Source organism: Phragmites australis, chromosome 4, assembly GCF_958298935.1.
Source record: "Phragmites australis chromosome 4, lpPhrAust1.1, whole genome shotgun sequence".
In the NCBI taxonomy this organism is placed as follows: domain Eukaryota; kingdom Viridiplantae; phylum Streptophyta; class Magnoliopsida; order Poales; family Poaceae; genus Phragmites; species Phragmites australis.
In genome coordinates, this window is record NC_084924.1 from 32,206,642 (window position 1) to 32,221,878 (window position 15,237).

The 15,237-nt window shown below is 44.7% G+C and overlaps 1 protein-coding gene across 1 annotated transcript; it reads left to right on the forward strand.

The window, feature by feature from the left end:
* The first annotated feature begins 13,793 nt into the window (after positions 1–13,793).
* LOC133914329 (phylloplanin-like) lies at positions 13,794–14,717 on the forward strand. Its single transcript, XM_062357450.1, has 2 exons — positions 13,794–14,016; positions 14,115–14,717. The coding sequence occupies exons 1-2, from the start codon at positions 13,839–13,841 to the stop codon at positions 14,459–14,461; spliced, it is 525 nt and encodes a 174-aa protein (XP_062213434.1). The 5' UTR covers positions 13,794–13,838; the 3' UTR covers positions 14,462–14,717.
* Positions 14,718–15,237: the final 520 nt, after the last annotated feature.

Sequence of the window (15,237 nt, forward strand, 5' to 3'; positions counted from 1 at the left end):
CATTGGGCCTTTGACTGGCTGACACCCCGACGATGGGACCCTTCGGGTCGTCGGACGATCTTGCGCGAACCTTCGGGGAACCGAGTTCTCGGGGGCTGCCACGTGCAGCCCCGAGCACTCTCTCCCGAGCACTTGGGTGAGACCTTCGGGGAACCGAGTCCTCGGGGGCTGCCACGTGCAGCCCCGAGCACTCTCTCCCGAGCACTTGGCTGTTTGGATCATCGGGGGACTACAGTACTCGGGGGTAGGCGAGAACCCTCCCGAGTACTTCCTTCCCGGTACTTGGACTCTGTGGATCATCGGGGAACTGGGGTGCTCGGGAACCAGAGGCGGCGGCCCCGAGCACCTTCTCCTGGGACTTAGCTTCTTCTTATCTTGCAGGGTGGACCTCGCGGGATGGTGACGCGTGGCGGATGGCCGGCCCGGTCTCGGGACTCAGGGACCCCCTGGTTCCTGATATACCGACATGCATCATATCACTTCCTTTCACTATGGTCATCAGTTTACTCATTGGTCATCTTCATCTTCGATGGAGAGGCTCCTCGTTAGCCTACTTGGCTCTCTATTGGTCAGCTCCTCTTTACGATGAAGCTCTTATCTTTTTTCTTCTCCCATCGATCATTCCTTCAGACTTTTAATGCATAGACAGATATGTGGGGAACATTGTTTCATATATTTTTTTGGAGGAATGTTTTGTTCCAGTAGCAGAACATATATAGGTGGATCTGTCTGCTGCTGTGCTGCATGTGAGTTTGAAGAACTTTCAGAGAAGATTAAGCTTACAACAATTATACCTCTGATTAAACCATGCAAAGAAGTACTATATTTGCAGATATTATTGCTATTATTATATGATTTTATCAACGCATTTTTAGTAGATGTTTATATTCTTTTCATCCTAGTAACGAACTGCTCTCTTGAAAAAAAAGTAATGAGCTGCTCGCGAGCCAAACGAGCTGGCTCGTGAGCCAAACGAGCTGAGCTAGTTTTTTTGCTCGTTATATTAAACAAGTCAAACGAGCTGAGCCCAAACGAGTTGAGCTGCCTTGTTATCCAGCGCTAGCGGAGCTCTCATGGTAGGCGGTGACAAGACATTTCTCCCGTCGATTGAGGTGACACTGCTCGTGGGAGATCCCACCTCCGATCTCCGGCCTTTGAACATGACAAGTAGAGCTCTCTTTCTCTCTCTAGGGTCGGGTGGGGAGAGGGAGAGTGAGAGAAAAGTGAGAGGGAGAGAGCAAAAGGAAGTAAACATTCCATTTAACCTGAGCCTCTGTGTGCTGGCAATCAGACCACGGGAAATCCATGTGGCAGCCCAAGTGGTGGCACACCTGGCGGTCAGACCACGGGTGACACCGGTCAAACCGCGAGGAGGTTCTTTTGCTGAAATTTTCCTAAGTCTCCCTCATCATCATCCTTCTATTGTTTTCCTTCTCCAAGTCATGTAGGGATTCTCTAAAGTGCTCTAACCCATCTCTAAGGTGTTTGAGACATGTTTAACCATTTTTTTGATAGACAAACACGTGCAAGCACATACGATGATGATTATACATGCCTAATTACAGAATTAGCATTTCAGGACGTGACAGGTGAGTAGCACCATCACACTGGTTCTCCACCACTAAGCCGTCTCTGACCATGCCTATCCCCTCTCTTTGTGTGCAGGTTCACGAGGAGGTCATAGCGCCAGTCCCCAACCTTCCACCGTCGCATGAATCCGCCTGCACCGAGTCCGAGCTTCACCGACCGTGCCTCACCATCACCAGCCATCCATCGAGCCTCTCCGTTGTCAAGTACCCCGTGGTGAGAACCCCCTTGCTCCCCTCTCCCTTTTTCGCCACTCGTCGGAGCTCCATGGCCGTTGAAGCCTTGTTCTAGCCTCTCTCCAACTGCCCTCCACTGCGCAAAGCGCCGCTGGCATCTTTGGTCCACTGTGGACCTGTGGACCAGCCCTCTAGATGTGGTCCACAAACCCGTGTACCTTTTCCATAGGTTCTTCAGTACAATTTTTTTTAATATTCTAGTAATTTTGATAGTTTTGTAGAAAAGCCCCTAGATCTTTAAATCCACATAAATTTATTGCTTGTAGCTCCATTTCATGTGATCTTTGCGCTCAAATTCTTTTAGCGATGTGTGGAATCTTATTACACGGGTTTTACTGAGTTTTATTACTATTTGGTTTACTTTTCTTAGTAGTTTCCTTTGTGTGCTTTTCTAGTATGCTGATATTTAGGAGGTGAGCAATTCATGAATCTACAGGATCAGACTTTTGAAGAATTTGAGCAACTCTCTGCTAAAGGAGAGTGCCCTTGCTCATTTTGCACCTAACTTATGATTGTATGTTAGCATTTTATCCTTCTTGCATTCCAGGTCTAAATTGGAATCCCCTGTTAGTGGGTACTTACGGGTCGGGGGGAGCTTTGTAAAGGCCATGTAGTGATCTCTCGGCGTACACCTCGGAAGTGTGTATGGTACCGATGGGTACTAGAAAAAGAGTTGATCACGACTCGTGGGTAAAGTGTGCAAACTCTGCAAAGTATAAAACCGATCGACTAGCCGTGCTGATGGTCGAGAGCGGTTTGAACTTCTTCTTGATTATTTGGGATTAGAGATTAGGGATCTGGGATGGATGGTTGGGTAGCCAGGTAATGGGATTACCTAGTGAGTTGGATGAAATCCAAAGAGCTGTTCCTCTTGTTTAAATGGTGTCTTCATAATTAGTAAATGGGATGCCTTTTGTTGAGTTATAGCTTAAGGTTTCTTAGTGCAGTAAACCAATGTCTAACCTTTCTTGTCTTAAGCCCCATGTAATGTTTTCCTATACTTGCAGAGTACATTATGTACTCACACCTGTTGTTTTCTCTCTTGCATTCTACCGTTGTTCAGAAGCCAACAATAAAGCTGCACTCTCTAATGGAGATGACTTTGACCCGGAGCTCCTTTTCTAGGCTGATGTTCCCCCGGTTGACGCATGTGGAAAATGAAAAACTCTCTGGCACTAGAGTTTACCTTTCTGCTGTGCTTTTCTTCTAGATCCTTGGGTCCTTTTGTAATAAGTTTTGATGATAATGTAATAATAGCATCGTGATGATACGTTGATGATGTAACACATGTATGAAACTTGATCCTGGCATACATGTGGTTGTACCTGGTTTTGTTCCTTTAAAATCAGGTGTTACAGGGCAAGCGTCAGAGAGTTATCTAAGAGTGCACCCTCTTTGATGATAGGTGCATTTGTAGCTACTACAAGCCAATGGTACTGCACAAGCCATGCTCACGTGTGATTTACGGGTGTGCTGTGACGGGCATGAGGACTCAAAGGTATGTCTCAGACTACTTCAAGAAGGAAGCTCTCTACAACATCTAGAACCATGATGTATATGGTTTTGAGATTTATGGTTCTTTCACGAAGGATCTTGGGCTGGATTGTGTGTTCATCCTTGATCTCCAGAAAATGAAGTAGAAGAAAAGACGATGCAGGATGATGAGAATCCGTAATGACATGGACAAAGCAGAAGTCCGCTGTTGTGTGAAATGGTGCGGCAAGTGCAATAAAACAAGGTGTGAAATGGTGCAACAAGTGCAATAAAACCAGGCACACTTACAAGAAATGTATCATTAGTGTGCCAACTGCCAACCCACTGAAGTTGGTCCTTCCGGCTCAGCTGCAGATGGGAGACATCCTCGTGCTCATCGATCATTGGCTTCATCGACTCTTTGAGTTCGATTAAGGTTGTAATTCATGATGTGATGAACATTTGTGTTCGCAACATCGTAGTTTGCTATTGTAGTAGTGAGACTGTTATTATGTTTGAGGTTGTAATGTGTTATGTTGTGATTGTTATTTTCAGCGAGTACTTTCTATCCTTTGGAATGTATATATGGGATTGCGTTAACATATTTGTGTACACATTGGATAATTTAATCTCTCATGTTATATGTTGCACTCTTGTTACTATGTATTTGTTTTGCTTAACAATGTGTAAATAACTTGTGAACTTGCAGGTATAGAGCATGTGGAGCTGCTTGATCCTCAGCTTGACGTGAGGCACCGTTCGTACTTCACCACCGTGCAGGCTGAGGAGCTCATGGTACTATGACACCTTATGCCATATAAGCTCATGAGGGTTGACGCTCACCTTTTTAAAAGTAGCCTTTTTAGATGTAGGCTTTTCAGAAATAAATTTATCAAAAGTATACTTTTTAGTTGACATGACCACTCCTTATAGTGGAATAAACTGTTTTCCCACAGCCAATATGAACTTAGTCCATTCACCAGTACGAAACCACAATATAAATAGATGATCTCATGGCTACATGTAGAACCAAACCACTAGCTTTGACCTCCACAACTCCTGCTACAGTAGTGTTCGATCCTTTCCCCAAGAAATACTTGTCGGATACTACTCCTGGTGAGGTCGAACCGCCCATGTGCTGGTGTGGAGACCTTTGTTGGGTCATGAAGTCCTCCGAGTTCTCCGGAACCTATGGAAGGATATTCTTCATGTACCGCAACTACAAGTACAATCCACCCCAAGGAAGCACCAATGTTGGCTCCCGTCGCTAGGTAATCACTGTCACGTCCCAAAATGCTAATCACATGATTAAGCATTCATAATCATCATAGCACTATATTTATGCGTATTCGTTTGATAAATTAAGTTTAAACATGTTTCAAAACTTAGGGAGGCCCTAAACTTTGGAGAAGTAGAAGAATATAAACAGGGGGAAATTAGGAAATTTCAGCAAAAGACCATTCCCGCGATCTGACCAGGAATCCCCACAGTCTGACCGCCACTGGCAGACACGTGGGTTTAACATGTGGTTTCCCGCGGTCTAACCGACCCTCCTCGCGGTCCAACTACCAGAGCGTAGAGTGCCCATCAAAGAGCTTGACCAACTATCTCTCTCACTCTCTCTCACTCTCACACTCTCACTCTCTTCTCAAACCCAGGGAGAGAAGGAGAGATTGACCACGACAACTGGAGATCGATGAGGGAGGCTTCCCCAAGCTCCTTGAGGACATCCCGGAGCTCATCCGCATCCTCCTCTTCACCGGTGAAGTTTCCACGTGAGTTTATCTGCCTCAAGCCCCTACACCACCCCGGAGCGTGATCTCCAAATCGGAGCTTCACTAGAGTGAGCCCCTCCAATAGAAAGCTTCCCTACACTAAGGTGAAGCATCCCCTACTGATTCTCCATCATCCCTAAGCCCGAGTCAATCCCCATGTCGTTTAGACCCAAGTTTAACCCTAGCCTAGAACCCATCCAAGGAGTTTTCCCAAGTTTTGCTTGGTTTATGTTCTCCAAACTACCCTAGAAACATCACACTAGTCCCCTAGAGCATTTTGGTACCCTTCATAGTTGAAGGCCTTGTCAGAGCCTTCACTGGCGACCCCTCCAAGTTGCTGCCGGTAAGGTCTCATGGTCTGACCGCCGACTAGGTCGGTCTGACCACTGGTTAATAAAATCAAAACCTCAACCGAACCCATAGTCAGAAGTTGGACCACCATTTGGCCGGTCTGACCGCAGAACCTCACGGTTTGACCGTCGGCCAGTCCGATCTGACATCCAAATGCCAAAACCTTATGCAGGCCAATGGTCAGATCGCCACCTCCACACCGGTCCGACCGCCAGTCATTCAAGGCTGTATGTACTTAGGTTACCTTGTTCGGGGTTTTAAACTTTGAACCCCTAATCTTTTGGCAGTCTTTTGCAAATGTTTTTGAAATATGACGCTCTATTGTTATCTAAGCATGCATCATTTGCACATTTTTTCATCATTCATTTGTTTATGCAATGCATTCTTGATTTATTTAGAGAGCATTGCGTTGCCGGTCCAAGTGGTTGAGGGTGACATCGGACCCCCAAAATTCTGCGAGTGTTGCGTCGGGAGTATCAGGCAACCGCTGGAGCAGTAAGACAAGCATCTAAGTATACTCAACATACTACTTTGGATCTCGTATTTTATAACTTGATAAATTACGCTTCATATATGTTTGCATGAGTAGTGGGTCCATTGTCTAGTTTTGGTGGGTACAACCTATGTTGATGAATTGAATTACCTCTACTTTGAGTTATTGATTATCCATATCCTTGTATCCTTAATAACATTGTTGATATCTAACTTAAGAGTTATTCAAAATTCTTAGCAATGCATAGGTCCCTGATAGAAGTCGAGCGATGGTGCTACTATTGTTTGCGAGATTAGGGCCTACTTGTTGTTTACAAACACAGTGATAATGTTGTGGGTTGTATGATATTTGAGAATGAGGCGATATGTGGGCGGTGTTAGGGGTATCTTCTACACTGGAGGAGTTCCTTGGTGTAGTTAGGGAGAGGAACCTAGATGCCATTCACCTAGCTTTTGTTGGTTCATAGATGTTAATTTTCCGCTGCGTAATTTCTAGTTTTGTTTCGGAGGTGAACTGTTCTCTATCCTCCTAGCTTCCTTTTGTTGTAAATTATGTAAATGGTTAAATGCTTAAGAACATATAATATAATTTAATTACTCGCTCATTTTTAAGCTTTGTTATGATGTTATATGTTAGAAAGGCATGTGTTCCGATCTTGGGTACAAAACACTTGCCAAGACTACCAAAATTAGATTCTGGTTAATCGTTGATGATGTGATTATGTTAATGATCATCCTGATGATTAATTATAATACAATTTGGATGGTTCCTCACAATCACTTCTTGCCAATCTACTCCAGATACAACTGAGATTTACTATTGAACTTTTGGGTCTCTGTTGCAGTTTTCGCCACCACTATGTGACTTCAAACAGTGGCTAGATACTAAGAAGTCACAAGCAGATGTGCTCCTCCTACACACTCAACACCGAGACACTTGGAGACACTTCCATGAAATGGAAGTCGACAAGAGGAGGGAGGCTACACGCAAACACATTCAAGAGGAGCAGTAGAAGATGAGGGAGGATCATAACTGGATGATGGTGGAGGCCCGTGAGACGGAGAGAGCACGAGAGGGCACGTTAGGCGTGTGAGGCAGGACCTGAAGCAGCGAGGAAGGGAAAGTACGCACGTTGCACTCAGTATACTAGATGTTGTAATCGTGTTGTTTACATTCCGTAAGGCATGTTAGGTTTAGAAGCGGTACATGGATTGGTTAGAATGATCGTGTAATGTATATGCTACTGTGTATGTCATAGCTCCATTTAAAATCACCGTGTTCAACCTTACTTTTCTGTGAATTTCGCATAACCAAAATATCTCAAAAAACATTGAATGGCAATGGATAGGTCAACAATAAAGAATGGCGGCACATGGATGACTCTTATTCTTCCACAAACCAAATGACAGCGGGCCAAAACCCTAATTCAGCAAGATGTCACCCGTTGGTAGGACGACAACAAGGTGTCATCCATCCAACTGGCGACATCTTGCTAACACCCTCTGAATGGGCGATATGAAGGTATCGCCCGTCGGACACCTTGGTGTTGTCCATCCAGTGGGCGACGATACCCAATTCATGCAATTTTTTGAAACCGGCATATAATTTTGCAAATATTGAAATATATATACCACACAACACAGCAAGTCGAGCCAACAACACCAATCCAGCAACCTAAACTTTAGTTCGTGCAATACCGTTGACCTCTTCGGAACTGATACGATCGATGGTAGTAATGTTTGCACGTACAAAGTGATATGATTTGTGTCATACCCAGTTTTAACGGATAAAACCAAGTGCGACTTATGTGTGCCCAGGAAGTTTAACACACATAAGGACGTCATAGGTGAAGTAACAAAAGAAATACTTTAACTTATAATTGTTCACTTCTTACACTAAAGACTTCACCTAGACAACTTCAAAAGATAATCGACAACATCCAAATGAAGGTAGCGGGACGAAAGCATCGGCAGCCAAGCACTCCACAGGCACCGACCGGAGGACACGCTCCTAGAATGCCAGGTCGTCATCTTGGAAATCTCCAAAGTCTTCCACTAAGCAGTATATGATTTGTAGGAGATAGTAAGGGTGAGCACATAGAGTACTCAGTAAGTATGGAAAAGTAATGGTATGTAGGCTTATATCAAGAATAGGCTAACACATAGTATATTTGCGTAAACACGAGTAAGGAAAACATATTTGAACTCAAAAAGTATTAAACAATTAGTAAGTAAATGTAACTCAAATAGTTCATCACCCAACATACAAGGCTCCCCACTTTGCATACCACAACCGTCTAGTACTCCCTGTACTAACCAAAACCATGACCAAACCCGTAACCACAACCCACTAATCATGTGAGGATCCAAGTCTCTCATAACCGTGAGCACGGCTGTTATAACAATTTTACACCCTGCAGAGGTTGTCCAGCTTTCCCCGACGAGTCAGTGAATTTCATGTTGCCGTGTTCGCGAAACACTTAACACACGCCAGTAGTGTGCACCAAGAAATCATTGAATAACATTTTCCACTAACCAGATACTAATCCAGTATGCGTCTGCCCACTAGGTTTCACCGCCAGGATTTACGCGAGTTCAACTCCTACCTAGAAGCCCCCTTTTGTGCTAACACAACACATACTGGATAGACTCTAACTAGTATGTCATGCCTTACCCATATCAGCCTCGTGGTTGGTACGTTACTTCTTAGATTGTTGTTTCACGAACAGGTCCTTACTTAGGTTACTTGAGCAAACACTAAACCAACATCATAACCATGACAACCATCAATACCACTTTGCTCAAGGTCTAAGGTTCCATGTTGCTAGACCATTAACAAATTAACCATCATTGTTGCATATGTTTATTAGTCAATATTATGACACTTCCCAGTATGCCAAAAGCATGGCTAAGCAATCTACCCAACAAAAATACCTAACCATCTAGGTTCCAAGGGATGATAAGAGAAAATCTAGGGAAAACCCTAACATAGGTGACTACCCATCATATTGATAGATATTGCATGCAATTTTATAAAACAAAATAGTTTAAAAACATAGGTTCAAGATGATCAAGGACACTTGCCTTCTCCTTGTTGCTGTTTAGTGTATTCTTGCTCTAGGTCTTGATGTTCCTCAAATTGATCCGGGACATTGTCGACTAATTGCACAATAACCAGAAAAGCACACAAACAAAATACACTAAGAACAGAGCACAAAACAAAGGAACAACAAGATAAAACCTATCTAGAAAGAAAGAGCATTGAAAAACGAATCTAACGGCGCAAGAATCGCTTAAAACGGAGCTATGACAAAAAAGAGATGCTAAAAACAAGATAAGGGCTTATTTTAATTAAGAAAAGGAGTTAATTGTAATTAACAGAAAGTCTAGGGACCTTTTTATAAAAATAGAAGGACCTATATGTAATTTTAGAAAAGTTTAGGGACCTAAGTGTAAAAAGATAGGGCTTCTTTTGTAATTATAGAAAAGTTCAGGTGCTAGACTGCAAAGTTACCAATTTTTGGGAATTCTGAAATTATTTTTATACTAAAAAACCTTGAGTTAATGCATAGGCGCTGACTGGGCTTGTCTAGGCATGACACATCAGCAATGAGGGCTAGGTGCAGCTGAGGTGGCTGGGTGAGGTGGTGTGGCTGCTGACTAGTTTAAGGCAGACATGTGGCAACTCGCTATTGGCTGCTGAAGGGGTATCCTCTAATCTAATATGGGCCATTGGTTTTGGATTCGACGGCTCAGAGGAGATCAGGCGGGCGTCTTCGGCGGAGCGTGGGCGCACGGCTGGGCCGGCACGGGCGCGCGGCGCGGCCCAGGGAAGCGAGGGTGAGCGGGCTGGAGCTGGAGGTGGGTCGGAAAGAGGAGGAGGCGGCCAGGTAAGGTTTAATCTTTTTTCCTTTTTGATTTGATTTTCTAAATTCATTTGAAGTTTGAAATTTGAAACAAATTCAACTCAAACAAAAACTACACCACACAAAGAAAAACCCTACTTGCCTAAGGATAGCATGGATGCACATTATTCGAATATTTCCTATGTTAAATTAGAGTTTCTTTTTAGAAAATAGGTTTAACCTTTATAAAAAAAATTGGTTTAACTCAAAGTAAAATCTAGCAATTTTTTATGAATTTCCAAAAATGAAAATTAGGGTGTTACAATTTGTAGAGGCGAACGTGGATCTGCGGTGAAGTGGCAACGTGGTGGCGAGCATGACAACTGGTCATTCACGATCAAGGCAGACATGACCAGCATGCTGGCGACGCTCGTGGGCGCTTGTGAGCTTGTGGTCGATACGTCGCTGGCCAATTGCAATGTGAGCCTACCGGTAGTTGGGGCGGGATGCTAAGCGGTGTCTTCCGCTTCTCCCCAGCTGGCTTCTTCTTTCGCATGAACTAATATGATCTTCGCAAGGTGAAATGGGTGCATCTAGAACAAACTATTTCAACTAGATTGCAATGTAAAGTAAAGAGACAGAACTTAGAGTAGAAAGAATGATTACTTGTTCTTTATTTATTGTGTGATTACATATTTATACATGATAAAAGGATGTGATGAAAGGACATGTCTATTAGAAAGACATCTCTTCCCAATAGACACAATTCTTGGTAGTTGATGAATTGATCACTAGAGGTAGTTATTTACAAAACTCCTCCTTTATCAAATTGGTCATCCGTATATATCATGTGAAAACTCCTCCAAAAACCCTGTGGGAAAAACTTGAGAAATGGTGTAGACCGCATAGTTGCGGCGCGAGTAATTCGCTGTTATGACAATAATCTGCAAATATTGCAGTGAATTTCATAACATCCACAACCTTGTGTTATACCGATATTAGTTGAGGTAGTCACTTAAAATTTTGCATTTTAATTCTGCTTGACTTAAGCACTTTTGGGCATAAGATCTCTTTGGGCTTAATTAAGGTGAATTAATATGTTATTTTGCAAGAAAACAATCTCAATTACAAAAATAACATGGAAGTTAACATAATTGCATGTTATAGGGATTGCTTGAAGCAAAAGCATTGAACATTACTGGATTCCAGATAATACATGGTCTAGAATACATTTTTGTATCAGTTAATAACACAATGTGCAATTACTGAAAACGTCGATGGCCTAAACATGAAAAGTACTAGACACATAGTACTAGTAGTTGGACTATCTTGCAATATTCCAGAAACTCAAGAGGGTTTATACAAAATAGCCTTAGGCTCGTTGAGGGCGCTGGTGCCAGAGAGACGGCAAGGCAACCTGGGCCTGAGCCCAATTGGCCTTTTGGCCCAAAACCGGCTGGGGGCCCCCTTTCCCCACGCCGTATAAAATTAGGAGCGACCGGCGGTTAGGGTTACACCCCACAATGTCGTCGCCGCCACCGGTATTAGTCAGCGAGCCACGGGAGGCAGTGGGTGTGCTAGCCGTGTGCACCTCCACCCTTGGGCTTGTGAGCCACCGATGATGGTTTGGGCGTTGGCCAGATCTGGGCTGAAGGGGTACCGTGGAATAGGCAAATGTCGTCACCAGGCGGAGGAGCAAGCATCGCCAAGGGGGTCGTTTCGCCGAGAAGGTGACTGACAAGGAATCCACGAGGAAGGAGCCGCTGGAGATCCATGCCATTCATGCGGAGGGGCGGGATGGTTCCGACCTTGCTCCCCGAAGGAGTGCTGTACCGGGAAGGGGCCGCCAGCAGACTGACACCGTCGGAGGATGGTCTGCAGCGCCGCGCTGGCTACCACTGCCCGTCGTTGGCTATGGTCGTGCACCTATAAGGGGCACTGAAATGGGGAGAAATGTTGTTATAGGGTTGGCAACCGTCGGACAAACATCGATTGACTCCAGCTGAGGGTCGTATTTGCACGTCTGCTTGGCCACCATGCACTAGGTGAGAATAGCGACGAACATCTCCAGTTCCGAGCTGTCGAATTGAAGGAGACATGTTGGTACTTACTCCTTCTGTTCTTCCGTTCTACTCGTAAGCGTGAAGATGTACATGTCGATTAGCCTGATCTAGTGTTAGGCCATTGTCATCCTTTGTGATCGCCGAGTTCCTGTGTCAAGGCCTAGAAGCCTCTGTTCTTGGTTGCTTCTGGCCGAGCAGTGGTTGTCCTCGCACGTGTTCGTCTGTGCAGAGGCCTTCGTGCCTCTGGATTGATGTTGTTTCGGTGATGGAGAACAACATGCATCGTTTGCTCCATGGCCGTGAAGACGAGTCTCCCATGGTGTTGCTGTGGAGGCTGTCGTGGTGATCCCATGTACATCGCCTTGGTTCTCTGTTGTGGCCAATTAGCAATTTGGAGAGCGAAGTGTCTGATAACGTACTACAACTAGATTGTAATGTAAAGTAGAGAGATAGAACTCAGAGTAGAAATAATGATTGCTTCTTTATCAATGGTGTGATTACATATTTATACATGATGAAAGGACGTGTCTATTGAAAAGACATTTCTTCCCAATAAACATAATTCTTGGTAGTTGATGAATTGGTCACTGGAGATAGTTATTCACAACATAAACGACTGAGCAAGTAAACAGCCTTACATGTATGCCAGTAACAGATTGCATATACAATACAAGTACGTCAAACTAAATGTACACTGACACCATAATTGGTTTCCGATAAAAGCCGAGTAATCTCTTTTTTTTTAAATGTACACCGATAAGCATGAAAGGGAAGAATGTACTCAAGCACACGAGTTAAGCACGTACGTATACAGATTCCCAGTTCAACTACTGATGCTTAACATGGTTTCGATCTTCAAGAACGTACGTGTTATCCGGGTTTGGGCTCAATCCGATATTTACCTGTCTTTTCCTTGAAGCTATGTGAAAATTAAACATGATGCAATTTGCACACATCAAGACAAGTTTTGACTGCCTAATCGACTAGACTTTGCATCAATCGCTCCTTTTAATTGGGCCAGGTTGGGGCGTATGGAGGCTGGACTGGGCTTGGACCAAAATTGGTTTTGGGTGGGTTAGAGCTCTATTTTTTTTAAAAGCTAACTATAATCAGCTCTAAAAATTTTAAAGCTGAACTCTGCGAAATAAACATATTCTCTCCCTCTCTAGCTCATTGTAGCTCTCACCCGAAAAGATGAAGCTGCCCAAAATGTATGAAAAGAATTCTATGCAGCAATGTTACAAACACCTCTTTCTACAGCACCGGCTCGATAGCTGTCTTCTGTCCTTAACATGAATCTCAAAACGGTTGATCTTATCTAAATAAAAATTTATCTTGTATGCTTATTACTTGACATATATATTTAACGGTGAATAGTTCTTGTTCAACACTTTAAGATTCACGTTAAGAACAGATAGCGACCATTCGAAAGAGTTGTCTGCAGCATCATTGCATAAATTTTATTTCCTATGGGAGCAGTACACATCAGACGCGGACGTCTCCGTTTCTCCCATCTTCTTGGCACTGTACGGCACGTGAACAGGAGGAATTCCACGGGCACGCGTCGAGGCAGAGCACGCCAGCGACTGAATCGCTGCACGCTCGGCTCGGACCACGCACCTACAGCTACCATCTTTCTTAGCTCCATGGCCATCCATTACCCAGCTAACTGGCATGTTTATCGTCATTTACCAGTAACAAGTGTACCCTCAACGACTCAGTTAACCCAGCGCTACAGAATCGTTCCGGATTGTCTCGTTGGACCAGCCGGGCCAAATTGGCTGCTTGCATGCACGCCCGACGCGGACAGCAGCGTGTGCCGTTCGAACACTGCAAAGCACGCGCATATGAAGTTGATCGGTGAGCCTGTGGCTGCCTGCAGCTTGCTACGGTGAAAAACCCGCAGCGACTTGGCGTTGGAACGCCTATAAATACCGGGTCCATGCAGCAGCATGAGTTGCAACTCAGCTCAGCACGACCTCACCTCACTCCGTACAACAGAGAGAGAGCGCAGCAATGGCACCGAAGAGCCTTGTCCTCGCCGCTCTCCTCCTCGTCGTCGCCACCGTCGTCGGCCAGGCGCCGCGCGGTGCGGAGGCGGGCACGAGCGCCAGCACCAATGTCCTCATCTCCGGCATAGTGCCATGCGGCACAGGGAGCTCCATCAACGTGGCGACGGTCCCGGTGTTCCCCAGTAAGGACATATCAATCTAATCTACACTTTCGCCTAAATATTGCCTGTAATTATTCAGGACATCGAGCTTATGTTTCCCCTTTTTTCGGTCGGGCCAGACGCCGGCCTGCAGCTCGTGTGCGGCAGCAAGGTGGTGGCCGGCGCGACGGCGGACGGCACCGGGGCCTTCCTCATCAACCTGGGCATTGTCGCCCCGGATCAGCTCACCGCCTTGCTGAGCAACCAGTGCAAGGTGGTCGTGATCACCCCGCTGGGCGCGTGCAATGCTTCTCTGGCTGGCGCCACCGGGACGCTGACGGCGCCGGTGAAGCTCCTGGGCACTGCCACTGGCAGCAGCGGCAGCGGCGACCCCCTCAGTGGGATCATCGGCCTCATTGGCCAAATCATCGGCGGGCTCCTCGGCGGCATCCTCAACCTCGTCACCCAGAACTTCTCCCTCGTCTAGAGCTGCAAGCTGGCCGTGTCCATCGACGATGACAAGGGATTTCAAATAGCTAAGCATAAATCAATACGAATAGCAATGGGCCTAATAGTGGTCAGTTGCCCTGCTTTACTTTCTGTCGCCACATCACACATGTGTCTAATTACCTACCCGTACCATGCATGCTTTTAAGAAGCACGTATATGTATTGTGTGTTGCTCTATATATGTTGTCTCGTCGCCTGTTTGTGAAAAATAAAGGTCTGTTATGCGTGTGATTATCCCATCGATTGTGCATCGAGCATTGTTGAAGCTTTATTTTCTAGATCGAGGACATTGTTGAACTTAATTAGGGAATGCACATTTGGAAAGTGGTTGTCTTTTTGTTGAGCATAAGTCGTTTTTGAACCATAAATATTGCATCAATTCAGTTAAGCAAAAAATCAATCTCCCTACAAATTCAAAGTTCATGAAAGTCGACTTACACTTTGTTCATAACAAATAAGGTAAAAAATGCAAATAGCAAAAACTAGTTTTAATTACAGCTCCCTCTCATGTCTAAGATTAGTTAGACAAAGAATGAGACGATTAGGATCGACCGGTCCAACTTTTGATTCTCGCGGTACCCAGACACAAGATCCTTTATTTACCTTGATCTGGCTCAGACCTACTATAAGATTGTGACTTTTTTGCTTTCATCACCTGTTGTGAACGTCTAACTTTGATACTATGTTGAATTTCATGCACCAATCCGTTCAGCTAAAAACTGAAGGTGACATTGCTATACAAGGGCTCATAACA